At 38.9% G+C, this 20,016-nt stretch overlaps 5 protein-coding genes across 7 annotated transcripts; 1 reads left to right on the top strand and 4 right to left on the bottom strand.

Annotated features, from left to right (window-relative positions):
* Window positions 1-849: 849 nt before the first annotated feature.
* LOC137737165 (serine carboxypeptidase-like 50) lies at window positions 850-2,533 on the bottom strand. The gene has a single exon (XM_068476558.1). It carries the CDS (start codon window positions 2,470-2,472, stop codon window positions 1,108-1,110), a length of 1,365 nt encoding a protein of 454 aa, XP_068332659.1. The 5' UTR covers window positions 2,473-2,533; the 3' UTR covers window positions 850-1,107.
* A 745-nt stretch (window positions 2,534-3,278) lies between these two features.
* LOC137737167 (uncharacterized) lies at window positions 3,279-5,112 on the top strand. Its single transcript, XM_068476560.1, has 4 exons — window positions 3,279-3,582; window positions 3,701-3,782; window positions 3,988-4,104; window positions 4,832-5,112. Exons 1-4 carry the CDS (start codon window positions 3,464-3,466, stop codon window positions 4,880-4,882), a joined length of 369 nt encoding a protein of 122 aa, XP_068332661.1. The 5' UTR covers window positions 3,279-3,463; the 3' UTR covers window positions 4,883-5,112.
* A 98-nt stretch (window positions 5,113-5,210) lies between these two features.
* LOC137737164 (mitogen-activated protein kinase 9-like) lies at window positions 5,211-9,071 on the bottom strand. 3 transcript variants are annotated; one of them, XM_068476556.1, is made up of 11 exons: window positions 8,649-9,071; window positions 7,621-8,026; window positions 7,402-7,529; window positions 7,220-7,279; window positions 6,877-7,026; window positions 6,634-6,789; window positions 6,410-6,547; window positions 6,226-6,299; window positions 6,005-6,106; window positions 5,643-5,901; window positions 5,211-5,547 (listed from the first exon to the last, which is right to left on the bottom strand). In XM_068476556.1, the coding sequence occupies exons 1-11, from the start codon at window positions 8,874-8,876 to the stop codon at window positions 5,497-5,499; spliced, it is 1,752 nt and encodes a 583-aa protein (XP_068332657.1). In that variant the 5' UTR covers window positions 8,877-9,071; the 3' UTR covers window positions 5,211-5,496. The 3 variants fall into 3 exon arrangements, with proteins under 3 accessions (XP_068332657.1, XP_068332658.1, XP_068332656.1); XM_068476557.1 differs by having other exon boundaries at window positions 5,787-5,901; window positions 7,621-8,029; window positions 8,649-9,070; XM_068476555.1 differs by having other exon boundaries at window positions 7,621-8,029; window positions 8,649-9,070.
* A 461-nt stretch (window positions 9,072-9,532) lies between these two features.
* On the bottom strand, window positions 9,533-12,644 carry LOC137737163 (uncharacterized). Its single transcript, XM_068476554.1, has 4 exons — window positions 12,386-12,644; window positions 11,492-11,935; window positions 10,722-11,240; window positions 9,533-10,504 (listed from the first exon to the last, which is right to left on the bottom strand). The coding sequence occupies exons 1-4, from the start codon at window positions 12,608-12,610 to the stop codon at window positions 9,872-9,874; spliced, it is 1,821 nt and encodes a 606-aa protein (XP_068332655.1). The 5' UTR covers window positions 12,611-12,644; the 3' UTR covers window positions 9,533-9,871.
* A 1,482-nt stretch (window positions 12,645-14,126) lies between these two features.
* On the bottom strand, window positions 14,127-16,365 carry LOC137737166 (nudix hydrolase 25-like). The gene is made up of 6 exons (XM_068476559.1): window positions 16,138-16,365; window positions 15,770-15,820; window positions 15,402-15,494; window positions 15,180-15,274; window positions 14,551-14,662; window positions 14,127-14,462 (listed from the first exon to the last, which is right to left on the bottom strand). The coding sequence occupies exons 1-6, from the start codon at window positions 16,201-16,203 to the stop codon at window positions 14,358-14,360; spliced, it is 522 nt and encodes a 173-aa protein (XP_068332660.1). The 5' UTR covers window positions 16,204-16,365; the 3' UTR covers window positions 14,127-14,357.
* Between the last annotated feature and the right edge of the window lie 3,651 nt (window positions 16,366-20,016).

Consider the following 20,016-nt stretch of genomic DNA (forward strand, 5'->3'; position numbering starts at 1 on the left):
TAGCCCTTTAACAAAAAACCATCTCCAACCGAAGGGGCCACAAGGCCATAGGCCAAACATAATTTATTATTTTTCAAACATATTTTGAATCCCACTGGTCGCCAAATGCATAAGCCTCCAGATTTCTTATCTTTATACAATCTCAATAATTTTTTGGATCGGATTTCGAGTAATACATGTTGCTAACATGAGTAACTCTCCAGATTTCTTATCTTTATGTAATCTTAATAATTTTTCAGATAAAATTTCAAGTGGCACATGTTGAGATGTAATTGGTTGTGCAAATTTTAGATAGGATTCTTATCTATGTGACATTTCTTATCTTCAACTTTCAATATTATAGGTATGGTGTAGGTATTTATAGGAAAAATTAATTAATTTTTTTTTTAAATTCGTCCAAAAAAAAAAATTTCTAATTCCAACGGTAACCTGATGGCAGCATGGTGTTAGCTAGCCGTTGCTAGCTGGCGTCTTGCTGAAGCCAGGTAGCCGTTGGCATTCAAATGAGCTAAGCTAGAGGGCTGGCAAAATGTCAAACTTGACATTCTAGAGCTGGAAGGTTAGCAAAATGTCAAGCTTGACATTCTAGCGCTGGAGAGCTAGCCTGCTGGCCTGATTTGGGGGTTTGGGCTGGGGTGGGGCCCATAAGCCCTTTGGCTTAGCCCTCGGTTGAAGATAGTTTTCGTGTCATTCTAAGTTATTTTTAGCTATATGACCATTTGACCGGGTCGATTGGAGATGGTCTTAGTGGATAAGGTGTCAAATTTATATCAATGCGTCATATGTTCCAAACTCTCTTTCCTAAATTATTGTAATAATTTTGAATTCTTCTCATTCCTCTAATAATAATAGAATTAAAAAAGAAAAATAACTTTGATGTGTTCGGTCTAATAATACATTGTTATATGAAGAAAAACTTGTGCATAACAATGAATTATTAAATAAGAAATGTTATGTGACGGTGAACAAAGCCAAGGACACATTATTAATCAAGCTTAATATACAAAATTATCACCCAAAATACAATAACCACGAAAATTAAACTTCACAATAATATCACCCATCAAGAAACCAAGAATGTCACACATTGCCCGAGAACTCAAAGGTTCAGCAGGTACAAGATGCCCTGCCCCTTAAACCACAGCATGGCTTAAACACCCCCTTGTCCAAAACCCAGTCTTCTATCATCACCTGCGCCCTCAACGGCTGGTCCGCCGGCAAAAGATGCCCTGCCCCGGAAACCACAACATGGCTCAAGCTCCCCCACTTCTGCACATACCCAGCAACCTCTCCCCTCACCTTCCAAACCTTCCGGTCCGCCGCCATAAACTTCCCAATCCCCTCCCACTTCATCGTCTTCATCCACGCCTCCGTTGAAACGATGCCGTCTCTCAAATCGTACTGCCCCTGGTACAGCAACACCTTACTCTCCTTCAGCAGATACTCCACCATGTACTTCACGCTCTTCATCACGTCCTCGTGCAATATGCCCCCTACAAAATCACTGCACGATTCGAAAGGTGCCTCCCCTTTGGCCCCCAGCGCCACCTTCACCGCCTCGTAGCTCAGCAATTCATCCACCAAACTCATCTTATAAGGCTCATTCTTCGTGTAGTCGTATAATGTGGCTAGCCCCGTCATGTCCTGCAGCGTATCCAACACTCTGTTTCTCGCATCCGCAGCCGCGCTCCAGTTCATCGCCGCCGTGAACCCTACCGCCTCCAATTGCAGCTTCTCCAGCTGCCTCCTCTGTTTCTCATTGATCAAACCACTGTAGAAAGCGTTGACGGCGTGAGTGTTCACCTGAATTATGGGGTCTGTGAGACCGTCTCCGATCGCAACGCCCTGCAAGTTCACCCCTTTAGACCCAGCTGGCAACTCAGCGTTTCTTTTCAAAATATAGTGTCCGATCGCCGGAACATACTTCCCGGCATAGCTCTCGCCGGTTATGTACATGGGTCGGGTTTTGAAGGCCGGGTCGAGCTCAATGAACTTGGTGATCGCGGCAAAGAGGTGTATCGCGACGGAGTGCTGGTCCCTCGGGATCTCTGCGGAGTTCGCAGCGATGCTAAATCCGGTACCAATCGGGTTGTCAAGGAATATCAGGCCGAAGATTCTGTTCCAGGTGGCAGAATTGGGTTCCAGAGCGAGGGGATCGGAAGGGCGTTTGTTGAAATTCACGCGCCATGGACCGAGCTCGTAGAAGTTGGCGAGCATGGAGGAGCAGCCGGGGCCGCCCTGGAGCCATATGAGGAGGGGGACTTTGGAAACGTCGGTTGTGAGGTTCTGAGCTTCGTAGAAAGTGTAGAAAATGGCAGAGCCGCTGGTGGAGTTGACCGGGAGGTAGCCTGATTTGGTCGGATGGGCTTGTTTGGGGAACAGAGGGGGGGACGATGCGGCGGCGACGCGGCGGAGAAAGAAGAGGAGGAGGAGGAAGAGGAGGTTGAGATGGTTTCGGGCACTTGACTCCATCGATGATACGGGGAGGGAGGGAGTCCAGACACTTTCTTTGACGATAAGTACCTACAGACCTCTTAAAAAAAAAGGTACCTACGTACGACTCTTCATTTGCATGACACGTAGCTAAATGCACTATAAAGGCTACAGAGAGATTTTTCAGTGTGACCGGTACATGTATCATACATCATGTGTCATTATACAAATGGTGGGATATGTGTGCTAAAATGTTAATAACTTAGAAAATAAAATTTTCCACCACTTTTATTAAAATACGTGGTGTATCACTTGTATTTCTGTCACAACTAAAAATTTATCGAATAATGCATGCGATTTTGAACCAAACAAGAAAATTAACGGTATTTTAAACTAATCATACAAAAAATACTGGGATTTTAAATAATTATTCGATTCATATTACAATGATGGGAATCTTTCAAATGCAAGATGCCAAATAAATTGCACGTGTTTATTGTAACATTCATTTGCTTTGGCTTCTCACCCTCCTCGCCTCAAGCTTTGTTGATTGGACTCTGTTGCCCTTGCCGGCTATGCAACTTATATTCTTTTCTTGCTTTCTCTAGATACAACCGTACAACAACAACTATACAAATTACCTAAGGAGATCATCACGCTCACGTAATATTACATTTTTTTCGGATTAGTATTTACACTGACATTTCGTGTCAATAAAATAAAAATATAAGTAATTTTTTCAAATGTCCGTGTTTCATTAGTTTGGAACGACATGTAAATATACTATTTTTGTTATTAAAAAAAAGAATAACATGTCTGTCTAAAAAAATAAAAGAGTAATTTGGGCCCAGCCGGGTTCCGAACATATAGTGCCCGGCCCAAGTTGCTTACTATATCGCCATTTTGCAACCCCTCCCAGTCCCAAGACGCCTGAAAAGTGAAAGGCACACCACCTGTTTGATCAAATGTCGAGCTGAAAATTCCCAAACGTTTTGGCCTTCAGGTACTCAAATTATAGTCTCAAATCACGATGAATGTGTTCAATGGATGCAAAGAAATTCTAAAGATTCAGAAGTTTCGGAGAATCGTGTCGTATGCCGGATTCTACTGCTTCACAGCAGTCCTGACCTACGCTTACACAAGCAATACGTGAGTCGCTTTTCAGCCTACCTCGAACGCGTATGAAATAAGAAAAATATTTCTGGGTTTTGAAGCTCGTGTTGTTTTTAACTGCTTTCATCCATGGTATTTGTGTTTGGTGTTGCAGAACTCGAGCTGGGTTTTCGAGAGCCGACCAGTTCTATGCTTCTTACCCAGCTGGAACCGAGCTCTTGACGGACACGGCAAAGGTTTGTGAGAGAACTCTACTTATTTGAATGCAAAAGGTTTTAGCTTTCTATGTGTTTGATTTGTTTTGTGTTATTTTCGTCTTCTCTGTGTCCGTGCCCTTGCACCCGAGTTCGTATTAGATTAAAGTGTTCAGAATATCGTGTTCTCAAACAAAAAATTGAATGTTTGATATGCTACGTGAATAATTCTTGGTTTGTTGCTCAGTTGTATAAAGCTGCGCTTGGTAATTGTTTCGAAAACGAAGAATGGGGTCCGATTGAGTACTGCATCATGGCCAAGCACTTCGAGCGACAGGGGAAGGGGCCCTATGCGTACCATGCTGTAAGTTACTCGATTCTTCTTGAGTTTGCATTTCTAGTTACGTTTTGATATTCTGTTTTTCTTGTGAGAATTGCTATGTTAATGCACAAATTTTTCTGTTGCTGGTGTTTTGACGCTTCCGGATTCAGCATCTCTTGTTTTTAGAAGCTAGAAAAATTGCATAAGCATTCTCATTCGTCATTCCATCTTGTTCGTATCCCGTAGGGTAGAGTGGTTCTCAGTTTTGGTTTAAGAATTCATATGTTCCCATTGTAAGACAATTACAAACTGAAGGAGACGAACATGAAAAATGTGCTGCGTCAAACATTGTCATGAAAATAAAGTTTCGACCCCTACCAGAGCGGTGACTATCTACATTTACATTGTTATACTTGTTTTCTTTCCCAAACGAATGGCTATAGGAATCGTGTGTAGGGTTTTCAGCTATCTCAAAAGAGACACCTTTGGTCTTATGCAAGCGTTAACAAGCACCATTATACGCTCACTAAACTGCTTCCTCCACCCTCCTCGTCTTTGTTAACTTAAGGGTAGAGTTCACTTTTATGTCGATTGACCTGTTTTGTGAACTCTCCTCAGCGTTCGTAAGAAGCGGTTATGATTCTTGTTAGCTCAGTTATGTATTGATGCCCCAAATTTTGCTTCAACAATTCCATGGGTAAACTGTTACATAGAATGAAAGCTCATTCAGTGCTTTTTTCACTTATGCATTTTGTCTGCATGGTTGCAGCATTACATGGCACACCTTCTGTCACACGGGCAGCTCGACGGAAGTGGATAGAACTAGAGCTGTTCGCCGGATGACAAGTAGCACGAGCGTCAAGTTTACCACATCTCTACTAAACTTGACGCTCGTGCTGATATTTTACGTATACACGATGCCAATCGTAAAATGTGAGGATTATAGTGCAGATGAATCCCGTGATGCTGGAACTTCCTTTGAATCATTTTGTTGTTCTATCACCCAATACAACATACATTTAATCTAAATCATGGTTGTAACAAGCGTTTCCTGAATAATCCGTTTTTGTTGCATGAAGCGTTTTCCTGTATAATCCGTTTATGTGCTTTCCTAATCACAATCAATCAAAGTAATTAACAGCTCTCCGATACCGCAATTGTGAACTTTACTAGCATTCTTCCGGCACATAGGTTTAAGAACAAATCATCATCTAGGTTTTACAAATAGTGTCACTGCCAAGTGAGTGGCATTTGCCTTCTGGCCTTAAGAAAACAGAAGAAGATGAAAATAAAATGCAAGTCCGCGGTAAAAGACCGTAAATTATCGGGAAAATACGGCGAACAAAATAAATCCATCCCACTTGGTAATGCAGGCTCAATCTTATCAGATATATCAATACCAGTTGTAATGTGGTATGGTGCTGCTGCAATCCTCTACGACAGCACGTTGACCATCTCTTCGTTTCTCCCTGCCATTCGATCTTCCTGCAGAGGTGGACAATGTGCATTTACAAATTTGGATTTCAAAGAAAATCGGGAGGCAGCTACCTAAATATACTGAAAAATCCGGGAACTCTTACCTCGCAGTACTGGCTTTTCATAACCACGCACTTAGAAGCGCTAATGCTATCGCTCCTCCACAGGCTGTGGGGACTATGGTTTCGATTATTAACGCCATTCGGTATAGTTGATCCATTTTGATATATTGGTTCTGGTACTTTTACCTCCTGGGACCCTTGAGGGCTATGAACAGCTGCACGACCCACTGAAGCCGTAGTACTTTTTTTAACGTTACCATTTTGCTCCGCAGCCTCATCCTGCGACATACACACTCGTTCCCTATGGACAATAAAATGGAAAGAAATCAATATTGTGAAGATGATAATGGAACTCGAGTAGAAGTGAAAAAAAGGAATTCAACGCAATTTGTTCAAAATTTTACCTAGGTAACGAGGCATGCTTCCTTTGAAGCGCAGTGCTTCTTTCACCTTTGCTGTAGTGTGCCTCAAGATGCTCGAACTGTCGTCTAAATCGATCAACTCCACTGGTGGACACAAGATGAATTTTCACTATACGTATTCTCATGTAATATGAAATCACAATATAAACATATGCAAGGATGCGCATCATGAACAAGTAGTAGTTTTACGAACAAATGCTGACCTTGGATACATGAAGCCAATATTATCTGAACCTTGAAGGTAATCCTGCAGCATTTTCGGATGATACTCCAAAATCTGAACAATAAGAACATTCGCTATGAGTACGTGGCGAGGAAAGAAATTACCAACAAGAAGAAGTGAAGGATAATGCCACCGAAGAAAACCATCACTGACGATAGTCATACCTCTCTATAAATTAGCTCTCTCACATCGTCTTTTGTCAGTCTACTCCTCTCAAACTCAAACTCGAGCTTTGAAATGGGCTGTCTGGACGGTTCCTGGTCCAAATTTGCCAATCCAACAAAATATGGGTCTGCTAAGGCCTGTAAAGAAAGCAATTACTTTTATCAGGACACAGATACATAAGAAATGAAATTGTGGTAAACAACTGTTCTCATTACAATGTTACCTCTTCAGCAGAAGGGCGATCTCTAGCATCAAAAGCAAGCAAACGCTCAAGCAAACGAAGAGCCAATGGGTCCGCATTTGGGATTTTTTGCGAGAGAGGAACTGGTTTCTTTCTCCTCATGCTACTTAAATATCTTCTGGCCTTTTCATTCCTAATCTGCAGTCATTAAGATGATCCCACAGGAACAAGTTCTTTTAACACTGTCCTAATAAAGAATGACATCGACAAAAAGAGATAACAAACCCTTGCAATAGATTCAGTGGGAGGAGTGCCAAGTAAGTCGGTAATGAGATCCAATTGATGCACAACATTTTTCCCGGGAAACAACGGTTTTCCTGTTAGCATTTCCGCAAATATGCACCCTATGCTCCATATATCAATAGCAGGGGTGTACTGCATATACAAATTACAAAATGCTTAGCCGAAATCTAAAAGGGTTTAGTTTTAGAACAAACTTTGCGAAAATTATCGGAGTTAAAACATTCAGAAAGCCTTGCAGCAAAGAGCATTATATCACTGTCAGCAAATTATTCATTTTATATCACTGCAAGCTGAAAATCTCACAACACCATATTTACACACTCACCTTGGAGAAAAAGGAACCACAGAGTTCAGGAGCACGGTACCATCGAGTTGCCACATAATCCTTGGAACAAGCAAAAGGAAAAATACAGCATTAAGAACGAAAAGGAAGCTAAAAAGGCTAATAACTACTACATCAATGGCAACCCACAACTTTTTTTTTTTCTCCATAAGATTTACACATACAGTCCAAAAAATGGTTGATGGAGCGTCATTACACGCAGCACGAGCGAGCCCAAAGTCACAAATTTTCAGTTTGCAGTCTGCATTAGCAAGTATATTTTTCGGCTTCAAATCTCGATGGAAGACATTTGCTGCAAAAAGAAGAAAACAAAGTCATCAGATCCATAGATTATGCGAAAACGAAGGAAATCCCACAGTAGTGCAACAAAATGATCGTCAAACCTGTATGTATATACTTGAGGGCGCGAAGAAGCTGGTACAAGAAAAACTGATAATGCTCGGGAGTGAGATCATCATTCGCCTTAATAACTTGGTGAAGGTCAGATTCCATCAACTCAAACACAACGTATATATCTTTAAATTCTCGCCGGCAAGGGGGTAGCATTATATGCCTGATTTCGACAATATCGGGGTGATGCAGCAGCCGAAGGAGCTTAATTTCGCGCAAAATCCTCGTAGCATCGGAGACATGCTCGAAGACATCGTTGATCTTCTTAATGGCCACTTTCTCACCTGTGTGAGTGTCAACTGCTGACGCAACAACTCCATAGCTACCTTTCCCAATCACTTCCTGGATTTCGTACTGGCTCGCCTCCCCATATTCTGTGAAAAATTCCTTGTCCAGCATCTTCTGAATTCAGAAAAATAAGGCCAGATAGCAAATTATGAGCCAAATTAGAAAAAAAAAGGATTTTACATAAAAAAAAAGGGGAAACTTTCAAGAACCTCGTTGTATTTTAGACAACAATTAAACCACCCAGAAGATAAGATTGCCTGATCCTCTCCGGGAACAAAAAAATACCCAGAAAAGCATATGACAGGTATGAAATGATCAAGGATATGAACCCATCAGATGTATATGTATATATACGTGTGTGTGTGTCTCTCTCTCTGTGTGCAGGATACAGCAGTGCAGATTTGAACTTGTCAACAGAAATGTTCTTATGAGCGATCACCCATTAATAATTAATGGAAAAAAAAGTCAAAAAAATTAAAAGTAAAGAAAAAGAAATAGAGAGAGAGTCATGAGGGAAAGAACGAATGGAAGCCGAAAAATATTAAAATTGAGCAAAAGACAAGTTATTGCGACCGACTCAGCTCTGTAATCCCCTAGAAACGCGAACCTTATCTTATCAGAAAACCACGGAGAGAGGAGAGAGAGGGGGGAGAGAGAGAGAGAGAGAGGAGAGAGAATATATTATGATTTGAGCAACAACTGGGTTACAGTCTGTAATCCTAGTGCGGCTGACCTTATGATAGTCCATAGTGGCGACTCTGTGATTGGTCCTCATCGGCACCTTGATGGGCTTCAATCCACTCATGTCCAGGTCCACCGTGATCACCAACTCCCTCTGCTCCTCATCGGTGCTGGCCGATGACGGCGGTGGCCGTTCGACGGCGTCGTTTGAAGAAACATCACCGTGGTCGGCGGAGGAAGAAGAAGAGAGGCCCTGAAACCAGCGGCGAATGCCCTCCATGTCGAGAGTCGAGAATCGAGAGTTGATGAATCTACTGCCCGCGTTTTGCTTAGCTTTTTCTTCCTATGTACTCTGTTTTTTTCCCTGTTTTGATGGCTCGGGAAACGTCCGAGATTTCAAAGACTATCCGTGTCTGTGTCTTTGTCTACACTTAACCAGCCGTTTGTTTTTTTGGTTTTCCGTTCTATCAATCGGGCGTTTGTAATATTGAAACATTAAATATTACGAGTAACATCGCTGGCTTCCTAGGTTACTAATTAATTACTTTTTCTGTTGGATAAGATGCCGACCACCTATTTGTCTGTTTGGGTAACACTTGCTGCCGCGCCACGATTGCACCTTCTGTCGTGGTTTATCTTTCTTTCGATTATAATCAAAACACTTCATTTTCATTTTCTTTTGAACGGATGATAAGTGTTTTCATTTTCTTTTGAACGGATGATGTTTCGTTGTACAAATACGTTAATTATAATTGAAATAAGCAAAGAGGTGTGCCTGTGACAAGATTTTTTTGTGTGCAGAAAACACGACTCGATTTATTATGTGTTATAATACAAATAATTAGATACTTGAAAATAAAAATTCATCCACTTATTTTATAACATTTGGTACACCGGATCATGTTTCCGGCATGCTGAAAAAAAATTTATGCCCGTGAGGATGGTTATTCTAAAATGATATTTTCACAAAGTTCTATTTTTTAAAATTTTATTGTTATTAATGGGAGAGGGAGGGTTCGAATTTAGAAGGGGATTTTCGAACCTAAACGCATCAATGATAACCCAACAACCTATTAACTTCACTACGACATTAGTCGATATGCAAAGTCTTTTCTACTGTTATAAATTAACATCAAAAGCTCAATTAGTGGTGATTGTTTCATATCTATTACTGTTTACTAGTGAGATCATCGTGATTCGTGGCACAGAAAACAAGAGCAATACGTAACTACCACTTCCAGGACGCATTTGGAGCAAATTTTCTGTTTTTGGTCCTCACTGCAACTGCTCGATCTCAACATTTTCTGCAACTAATTTTGGTTTACGAGGCCTTCCTCTGCCTCTGCGCTGCGGTTGCTTCTGTGGATGATGGGGTTGAGGAGGCAGAGAAGGCACCCCTCCGCCTTGCTTTGGCTTACGAGGCCTCCCTCTTCCTCGGCCCCTTGGTGGCTGCTCATTTTGATCATGTTCAGGTACCGATGCCCTAGTGCTTACATCCACATTGTTTTTAGCTTTAGGAGGCCTGCCTCGACGCTTTGGTGGCTGCTCCTCATGATGACTTTCAAGAACAAGGGGTACCCATTGCCAAGATCTTTCCGAATCTTTTCTTGGTTTACGAGGCTTTCCTCTACGTCCCTTTACCTGTCCTTGCAGTGGTGGTTTCTGTTGCTGACCATCAGGAGCCAAGGGTCCCTTTGATTGAGTCTTCGGGTTTTCATCACCATGGCATTCCAATATCTTACTTCCAACCTCAACATTTTGCCCTTGGACTACATCTCCAATCTCTCTGATTTTTACTGGTTGCGGATGACAGTGATTTTCGATGTCTTCAACTTCTTGAGCTTGTGGTTCGTTTTGCTCATAGGTCTCCCCACTTTGCACTTCTCCATCCAACTCTATGCCTGCCCTCTGCATTGTCAAACAGAAACCATACACAAACAGAAAGTCACGAAAGGTTTTCGTTTTTCTTGGCAGTTTCAATATTTCTCTTTTAGTTGAGTGAGCCTACTACTACTACCTTCCAATTCGATACAGTATCACCAATAAAATACATTTACCAGATAAGCAAAGTAAATATGAATATAATAGAAACCAAATGCGGAGAACGAAAAGTCACAGGCCGTACCTCAAAATCAAATTGTTCCTCAATCATTTGCGTTAGCTTCATTTCCGATTCACATTGGTTTTCAGTCACTCCAAAATGCTCTTGCTTTTCTTCATTACGTCTTCCCACCACAATGCTTTTTCCAAAACCTTCATTTTGCTCCCCTTCCTCCCTACCTCCATCCTCATTTCTGCCCTGTCTACCCAGTACCCTTCCCGGCCCCCTTTTGCTCCTGCACTCTCTGTCCTCCACGCCCCCATCACCACCATCCTTAACCACAACATCGTACCTCTCACCTTCCAAACTTATGCCCAATATCTTAGTTCCGACTTTAACATGTTGAGCTTGTGGTTCGCTTTGCTTATATATCTTCCCACTTTGCTCTTCTTTTCTATGATGAATTTCTTTGATCACTTCAGCTTCAATATGTTCTTTTACCGTTTCATTTTTAACCACTTCTCCATGGTTATATTTCGGTTCGACAAATGCCACTATTCCTTCTTCACTCAAACCCCCTTCATCCAACTCCTTGCTGACCATCTGCACTGTCAAACAGAAATTACACACACAGACACACAGAATGTTGCCAGCAGCAAAAAAAAGAACGATAGTGCTAATGATGGAAAGAACCTGAAAATCAACGGAAAGTAAAAAACAAGATCCAACAAGAAAATATCAAGTGAAGATGCAATAATGGTGATACGTGAACAGCATTGCTCAACAAAATTCAAGCCAAACAAAAGATTACCAGATAAGCAGTTAAAAATGTAAACAAATTGTCCTCCACTCACTTGCATTTGCTTTGTTTCTGGTTCACATTGGTCTTCAGTCACTCCAAAATACTCTTGCTTTTCCCCCGCGTCACCTTTATCTTTTAGCTGCATCTCTGCAATGCTTTCTCCAAACACTTTTTTCTGCGCCTCTTCCTCCCTACCTCCATCCTCAATTCCTTGCCGTCTACCCTGTACTCTTCCTTTCCCCTCCCGCCTTTTGCTATGGCACTCCCTGTCCTCCACATTCCCATCATCATCTTCATCATCCTGATTCGCAACATTGTACCTCCCACATTTCAAACTCACAACCACTCCACTCTCACAAAGATTCCTCAAATGATGCCTCAAAAAACCTTCATGTGCCACTGGTAAATCCTTGTATTCCCTTTTGATAAACTCCGATATGCCCCCTTCACTCGCCCCACCATCCTCATTCAACGCCTTTATTGCCCTCTGAATCATCTACATTAAAAAGGAAACACAAAGCAAACAAACGAGGTCATAAAAATCACACCACACACAAAAAGAGGGGAAAAACAGGCTCTACTCACTTCTACGTCGTAAAAGGACTTTTGGGCTAAGCAGTTAGGATTTTTGATAAATATTGTCAGCATGTTTACGGTAAAAGAACTTCTAGCAAAAGCCCCTTTGAGCAAAAATGCTTCCTTCCCTTCAGGACAAACAAAAAAAGCTTCTAACTACCTTCGGTCGTATAAGCACTTTCTAAGCCAGGTGATTTTCCAGAAAGCACTTAAATTCTTTACAATCACTTCGACACTTCTAGTAAAGTTCTTATGAGCAGATGAGTTGCTTACAAAAACAGTCCCAACAGTAAAAGCACTTTTAAAATGTACTGAATGAAGTGAAACAAGAAATTAAACGACTTTGATGTGTTATTAAAGTGAATTTTACCGAGGCATAAGGAGGGTGATTCGGAATGTGGAATGCCGGGATGAGCAGCCGGAGGCCGCGCTCGATGTTGGACTTGAGGCGGTAGGAGTCGATGGGTTTGGAGGGTTCGGAAGCGGCAATGCGGGCCAAAACGGCGTCGCTGAGCCTGCGCCTGAAGTGTTTTAGCCTATGGTCATCGGCGTTTCGAAGACGATGAAGGAGCGGGTCGGGTTTTAGGGTTGCCATTTTTTGGGGTTTGAGAATTGAGAGCGGGTGGAGAGTGGAGACACACTTTGTATATACTGTGAGATCGTTCGTACTCTGATTAAATGTTGAAAAATATATCAGTCAACTTTGTGTAACAATGTATCAGTCAACTTTTTGTTTAAGCTTTAATTAGAATTGCTTTTCTTCTTCTGTTTTTTTTTTTTTCTTCTTCTCAGCATTAGAATTTTCAGGGATTTGGATCCTCTTGGGGATCTGGGAATCAAGATACAAGGACCGTTCATCAAAGATCATACGATTATAATTAAATATTTTTTACGTAAAACGAGATTGTTTTATTTTTAAAAATATAAAAATCATTTAATTGTGACCGCACGATCTTTGATGAACGGTTCTTCTGTCTTGATCCCCGAGATCCCCAAGGAGATCCGGAGAGGATCCAAATCCAATTTTCAGAGGCTTTGAGCATGATTATGGATGTTCGGCAAGTACAGTCATGAGAATGCTAATCCATATTCATGCGTTTGAAATTTTAATGGGAATATTTTTGTGCACCCTTCTTATTTATTCGTTTTTTGAGCTGTCGGTAGATAAATATAAATTTGAAAAACTTAAATTTATTCAACCATGATAAATAAAATGGTGAGCATCACCACCACTTTAGACTTTATCCTGGCTTATAAGGCTACTTGGCCCAAATCTAAGGTTATCTCCAACTGACCCGGCCAAAGGGTCATGGGGCTAAAAATAGCTTAAAATGACACGAAAAACGTCTCCTACCAAGGGCTAAGCCAAAGAACTTGCGGGCCCAACCAGGCCCAAACCCCCAAATCAGGCCAGAGAGCTGGCAATTTCCAACTAGGCCTCTAGTGCCATAATGTCAAGCTTGACATTTTGCTAGCCCTCAGCTCCAGAATGTCAAGCTTGACATTTTGCCAACCCTCTAGCTCAGCCTATTTGAATGTTAACGGCTATCTGGTGTCAGGTTACCATTGGAATTTGAATTTTTTTTTGGACGGATTTAAAAAAAAAAAATCCAATTTTTTTTCCTATAAATACCTACACCATTCTTACAACATTGAAAGCTGAAGATAAGAAGTGCCGCGTAGATAAGAATCCTATTTAAAATTTGCACAACCAATTACATCTCGACATGTGACACTCAAAATCCTATCCGAAAAATTATTAAGATTACATAAACATAAAAAATCTGGAGAGTTTCTCACTTTAGCGACATGTGTCATTCGAAATCCTATCAAAAAAATTATTGAGATTATATAAAGATAAGAAATCCAAAAGCTTATTCATTTTGCAACAAGTGGAACTCAAAATATGTCCGCAAACCTTATTTTAATAAGATAATTTAATTTAATTAACCATATTAATTTAATTAAAATAATAAATTATATTTGGTCTATGATCTTTTGGCGTTGAAAATGATATCCTAGCAAGGTTCATTAAAAATAATTTCTTAGTTAAATGGAGCCTTCTGGCCCTCCTTGTGTTGGAGATGGCCTAATGGCTCGATTCTTTCGAATGGAACTGAAATCTCTCATATTTTTGCATTCTGATGCTCTATGCAATCAACATGCCAGGCAAAAGCATTTGAAGCAACGAGTAATTCCACATAGAATTTTATTGATCTAAGTTACAACAACCCAAACATAAATCTAATTACCAAGTTATCTCCTTATCATTTACAAAAAGCAGGAGCCCTACTTGATCCAAATCCATTGAGGACATAACTGCACAAGCACACCCATGGCGTTCACCATTTTGTCGATTTACATTTCGCAGATAAACTACTTCCGTCAAAGTAGGACTGGAAGGTCTTCATCACTTCCTCGTACGTTGGCCTCTTGTAGTCCACTGCCTGTAATCATCAAACAACCCATATTTGATCATGTCCGTGAAACATTATTGGAAAAGTAATTGAGTAGAACGATGATTTTTCATCGTACCTGCTCGATAACTTCTTCAGGGGTAGCCCATTTCCACTCTGCAAATTCTGGGTCAGCTGCCCCATTAGCTAAGTTGATCTCGCTCTCATTTTTGGTGAACCTCATAAGAAACCTGTCAATTGCACTAACTCGTTGTTAGGAAGCGGAAACTTTTGCGTCCTTATTTCCATCCATTCAGATACTCGTCCATACAGATTTGTAGCAACACATGAAGCACATTCTAACAACTGACAGATTACATCAAGCAAGTTCATATTTTAACCGAGAGAGGAGCATGATGACTGAACATTTACGTGGTTAGCAAGCTCAATATCGCAATTTATCAGTCATCGCAACAAATACAAAGGTATTTCATGTACCAGAGTCACTACTACACATGCCAAGTATTCATAGGAACGCATCTGCAGTAAATTACTAGCAAAATGTTTCTCGACGGATACTTCGAGAATGCAACAATACATATCTGGTGACTAACGAGGAAATAATCCTAGTATATCGATCAGACACGTTCAGACAGACAGGAAATAGAAGTTTTGGAAAACAAGTTGCAAAGCTTAGGAAGGCAGGACTTAAAATTCATGTTGTTTCAAGTTCGTCAAGTGTGTGCATGTGAAGGAATAAGGACATGCCATTTTTGTGCTTGCCCGTGCCATTCACCTCCCCATAGACGATTAACTTTGGTCTTCACGGCAGGTGGGAAGTCATAAGTTAGCCAATTCGGAACCTGTCAATATGCAACCTCGTTAATCACGAGCGTGCAAAATTGACTGCAACATCAAGCTGCTCACCCAGCATAGTTATAAAACTCAGCCTAATTCTTGAGTTATGAACTCTAACCAAGCTATACAAACCTCAGCAATAATTTCAGCAGACTCTATCCCTGTCTCTTCTCGTAATTCCCTAATAGCTGCGTTTTTGGGTTCTTCGCCATCTTCGATACCCCCCTGAGAAATGAGGATCCAAAAACAATTCACTTATCAATGTAAAGTATAAATTAACCATAAACCCTATGTGCTTAAAGAATAATCATCTTCAAGTTTCGACATTGGTTAAGAAGCGCCGGAGTCCATGGTTTGATTCCCCCCTCCTCCTCCTCCTCCTCCTCCTCCTCCTCCTCCCAATATCGTTTGTACATCAACAAAAGAATATTGGTTATATATGAAGCTCTATCATGGTTGAAAAAGAAAGAGATCCGTTGAGTGCGGTTAGTGGTTACTACCTGAGGCATCTGCCATGCACCCGGAACATTCAATCTTGATCCAACGAAAATCTGCAGTAAAATCTTCACCCGTTAAAATTTCCTTCCTCAAATATGTCTACTTCAAAATTTACAACCGCTCTTCTTCATCAAAAGATGGTTTAAACAAAGCGATATTTTAAACTACTCTAATCTACAACGGTGATTCAAACTCATATGCAACAGCAAGAACAACGGATTTGATTTACTGGGTGTTAACATGGTAACAACATTAGATCAAATCTAACCCATAAGCATACAAGACCCCACCAAAGAGTCGAAGAATAATTAAGTGGGTAATTAATTAAGTTAATTAAAGAGATTAAGAAGGGAAAAGAAGATTCGGGTACCAGATTATCGGAGTTAATGAGGCAAACGCCAACGTTGGGACGATAACCAGGCGGCAGATCGTCCATTTTCCTCTGCTTCTTCTTCTTCCTTCTCTCTGCTCTGCGAATGATTGACCCTCAGAAAATCAGAAGCCCAATCCCAAGAAATAAAAAATAGTGGGGGTTTGGGTTTGTGGGAATTAGTGACGCTGGCCGTGACAAAATGATGAATCAGACTCTTTATCCTGCGCACCTCTCAAAAGCAACTTATATGAAATAAATTCACAATCATGTAATAATATTATATCTTAATTCAATAATACATTAAGAAAAATTTTAAAATATATTAGATAAAAAACCCACGTGGGTTGTTCTCCACTTTTTTTCTCGAAAATTTTTTAATTGTGATCGAAACACAAAATAATATATCATGTATCGTTATATAAATAATAAAATATATGGGTTGAAAAATTAATAACTTAAAAATTTTTCTCCCAATCAAGCGTACTCTTCTACGTAACTCCCCTCACTTTCTTGCCATGATGGGCGTCTCACATGCATACAGTGTCTTTTTTCTTTTGTGTCTTAATATTTCTCATGAAATAAATAAGTTTGAAAAAAATTATGAAGTTTGACAACCAAGAATTCACATACGTCGACATGCAATCTAATATTTTATAGGAAGCTTTGCATATAAATACAAGTAGTTTAAATTATTTCAAAGATATACAAAAGTTTAAAATTTCAACAAAACCTAGTTAAAAAACAAACAAACTAAAATTTGAAAATTTCACACATGCCTATAATAGACATATTACTTAATCAAGCCAAAACTACAAATTGATGCATTTATAAACTTCAAATTGATTTTAGATTCATAAAGATTAATTTATGCATTTCTTTAATATTAGTTTCACAATTCATGTTCTTCTGCAAGATGAATTTCACCAGTCACGCCTCTTTGCAAGATCATTTTTATAGTAAGATCAATTTCAAAATTCTAGCACTTTTGCAATATCAATTTCAAAATTCCATCACTTCTACAAGATGAGTTTCAAAATTTTAGCACTTTTGCCATATCAGTTTAAAAATGTATGCATCCAACTAAAAAAAAAAAAAAATCAAACACTTAAAAAAAAATATTATAAAATTAAAAAATCTCAATTGTTCTCATAAAAGAAAAAGAAACATTCATAAATCTAAGAAACAATACAAAGAAGAGGAGGAACGAGAGAAGTACGAATAAGAAGTAGGAGAGAGGTAGGAAGAAGAACGAGGATGAGGGAGAGGTAGGAAGAAGAAGGAGAGAGAGAGAGAGAGAAGTAATGAAGACAAAAAGAAGTTAGAGAAGAATGAGGAGAAAGAGACCCATGTTTCAAACATAGAGACGTAAAATTATAAATGCAAAGATAATTAAAAAAAACAACCGTGACATCATGCCACATTCCTCTTTAATATAACTAAAAAACTTTGTCTTTCCCTAAAATATAGTCTTATAATTTGATTCTATGTGTAATTTCTTCTATTTTATATACGCTAAATTACTGTAACCATTTTAGGATATTTTGTATCATTTTTGTCCTTGTAGATCAATTTTGTTTATTACTCACCCAATTCATTAAGTTGGATGAGTAATGTGAAAAAATATTTTACAAGGACTGAAATGAAATCTTGGCGAACTTCAAATGGGTAGAGCTCATGGTAGAGCTCATGGTAGGGAGTTGAGGGCGCGCACATAGGAACATGCCTTTGGTGGTCGAATGTGGCGCGTGATGGTGACATGGGACTGAAAGTCAATGACCGAACATGCGCATAGAAAAAGATGAGCGTAAAAAGAGGCAGCGCTAAAAGACAAAGAGCCAACATAATAAAAGTGGCGAGAAAGGCCGTTGACTTCGGGTACCTGAGAGTCAGAAAGTGCATCTCTACTTTTTTCTTTTTTTTTTTTGGAAACTTTGCATCTCTACTTTACATATCATCATTGTTACATTTCCATCGTTATCCTCTTGTCGACCGTAAAAAAAAAAAAATTATATGGAACGAGTATATTATATTTTACATTCTCAATCATTAAGTTTCTTGACGCTTAGCACTGTACATTGGATTTAGAATGTCATGAAAAAATAAACTCGTATTATGCAAGTTGATCGTATTTTGTACGTTTAGATAATAACTAGAGTAAGACGAGTTTATTATCACTAGCAGAGAACACATACTTTGTGTGTGTGAACAATTTATCTTAATAAATACATATTTTTTTAATATTACATAATTATTGTTTTGTCATTCTTATGTAAATATTGTGTATCAAAAGTGAGGGTAAAATTGGAAAAAAAAAAGAAAAAAAAAGAAGGTAAAATAGGAAAAATAGGGATGTGATTGTCATTTTGTCAAAATGTACAAAATTACTATTTTGCCATCCTCATGTCAATATTGTGTATTCAAAAGTGAGAGCAAAATTGGAAAAAATGGGGGAAAAATTTGACAATGGCTCTTCTCTTAATAATAGCATAGATTATAACATCATGAGCTACCAACACAAATGATGTATAAGACTATTTTCACATGGGTTTTATTAATGACGGTTTAAAAACTCTCAACACATGACCTTGATAAGTGACCTGATATTTTACCGTGGCTATAAACTCTTGTAACTAAAGTCCCTCATGTGCGTATAGGGGGTAATGTTAGGGAAACCAAATTTGGAGACTAAATTTACAAACTAAACGACGTGTCACCAATAAGAATATACATGTTTATCAACATGTAAGTAATAAACCAATCATGAACTTCCATGTCGTTTAATTTTCAAAATTTTATCTGCAAATTTAGTCTCCGTAACATTACTTGCGTATATGACCTATTACCCAAATTGTCTAGAATAGCATGTTTTGGACTATAAATACATCGCTTGAATAGAAAAGAGATCCATAGTTGTGAATACATGTCAAGTCACCATGACAAAAAGCTTTTAATTTAATCTACGAATTATAACATGGATATGACTGGACTTTCCTTATTGGATGCTGAAATAGTATTCGGCCCGGCTCATTTGGGACTGGACTTTCCTCATCTGTTTTTGGGTTCTCATCTATGTGGCCTTTGGGCTCTTGTAGTTTTAAATCTCTAGTTTTTCTTTTCATGTAGACTTAGAATTTTTTGAAAATGAATTTGGTTTACGTGCCAACATTCTTTATCCTGAAAAGGAATCATTTCTAGATCCTTTACACTAAATTCATCAAATCAATTAATCCGGATCTTTGAAATTTGATTAAACGGCTAAAAACAGAAGGTTCTTTTAAAAATTATAATAACTTTAGCCGTTAGATTAAATTTCAAGGATTCAGATTGATTGATTGAGTGAATTTGGTGGAAAGGATTTGGATCCCTTCCCCTTTATCCATGTCAATCATATAAATTTAACTTCCATTATATTCGAACGAGGAAAATAAATTTAGAAATTTTAATGAAATTTCTAAATATACATGTTTTCTTGTTTAGATTCATAACATAGGAATTTCGAATTTTCGCGTGGAAATTTTTTTGGAATTTGAGACTTTCAATTCTTAAGTTTAAATTTCATGTAAACAGGTCTAATTTCCAAATTTTCATGAGTGAGAGTTAAAAAAAAAAATTTCTGTATTCAAACTCCATTATTCTATTAAGTTAATTAACAAGAAAATTTACAAATTCTAAAAAATAAAATTTCATCATTTATATTTCTCTCATTTTGAAATTCTTTAGTAATCTTAGGGGAGTAGTCAAACTAAGATTTTAAAGGATTTCAAAGTATTTTAAAAGTGATAGATTTGATAGGATTTAAGAGGATTAGAGACTTCTACAAAATTCATATGGATTTTTAAAGAATTTGAATGGATTGTGGTGGAAAGATTTGAAATC

Source organism: Pyrus communis, chromosome 6 (assembly GCF_963583255.1).
Source record: "Pyrus communis chromosome 6, drPyrComm1.1, whole genome shotgun sequence".
NCBI lineage: Eukaryota > Viridiplantae > Streptophyta > Magnoliopsida > Rosales > Rosaceae > Pyrus > Pyrus communis.

Coding starts and splice junctions, on each gene's coding strand:
- LOC137737165 (XM_068476558.1), bottom strand. CDS start 2,472: ATGGAGTCAAGTGCCCGAAACCATCTCAACCTCCTCTTCCTCCTCCTC.
- LOC137737167 (XM_068476560.1), top strand. CDS start 3,464: ATGAATGTGTTCAATGGATGCAAAGAAATTCTAAAGATTCAGAAGTTT. Junction 3,783..3,987: donor TCTTGACGGACACGGCAAAG/GTTTGTGAGAGA, acceptor TTTGTTGCTCAG/TTGTATAAAGCTGCGCTTGG. Junction 4,105..4,831: donor GGCCCTATGCGTACCATGCT/GTAAGTTACTCG, acceptor GCATGGTTGCAG/CATTACATGGCACACCTTCT.
- LOC137737164 (XM_068476555.1), bottom strand. CDS start 8,876: ATGGAGGGCATTCGCCGCTGGTTTCAGGGCCTCTCTTCTTCTTCCTCC. Junction 6,300..6,409: donor GAGAGCTAATTTATAGAGAG/GTATGACTATCG, acceptor CTTATTGTTCAG/ATTTTGGAGTATCATCCGAA. Junction 5,902..6,004: donor AAGCATGCCTCGTTACCTAG/GTAAAATTTTGA, acceptor TATTGTCCATAG/GGAACGAGTGTGTATGTCGC.
- LOC137737163 (XM_068476554.1), bottom strand. CDS start 12,610: ATGGCAACCCTAAAACCCGACCCGCTCCTTCATCGTCTTCGAAACGCC. Junction 11,936..12,385: donor ATCACCCTCCTTATGCCTCG/GTAAAATTCACT, acceptor TTTTTAATGTAG/ATGATTCAGAGGGCAATAAA. Junction 11,241..11,491: donor CAGAAACAAAGCAAATGCAA/GTGAGTGGAGGA, acceptor TTGACAGTGCAG/ATGGTCAGCAAGGAGTTGGA.
- LOC137737166 (XM_068476559.1), bottom strand. CDS start 16,203: ATGGACGATCTGCCGCCTGGTTATCGTCCCAACGTTGGCGTTTGCCTC. Junction 15,495..15,769: donor GTGCATGGCAGATGCCTCAG/GTAGTAACCACT, acceptor CTCATTTCTCAG/GGGGGTATCGAAGATGGCGA. Junction 15,275..15,401: donor CTGCTGAAATTATTGCTGAG/GTTTGTATAGCT, acceptor GCATATTGACAG/GTTCCGAATTGGCTAACTTA.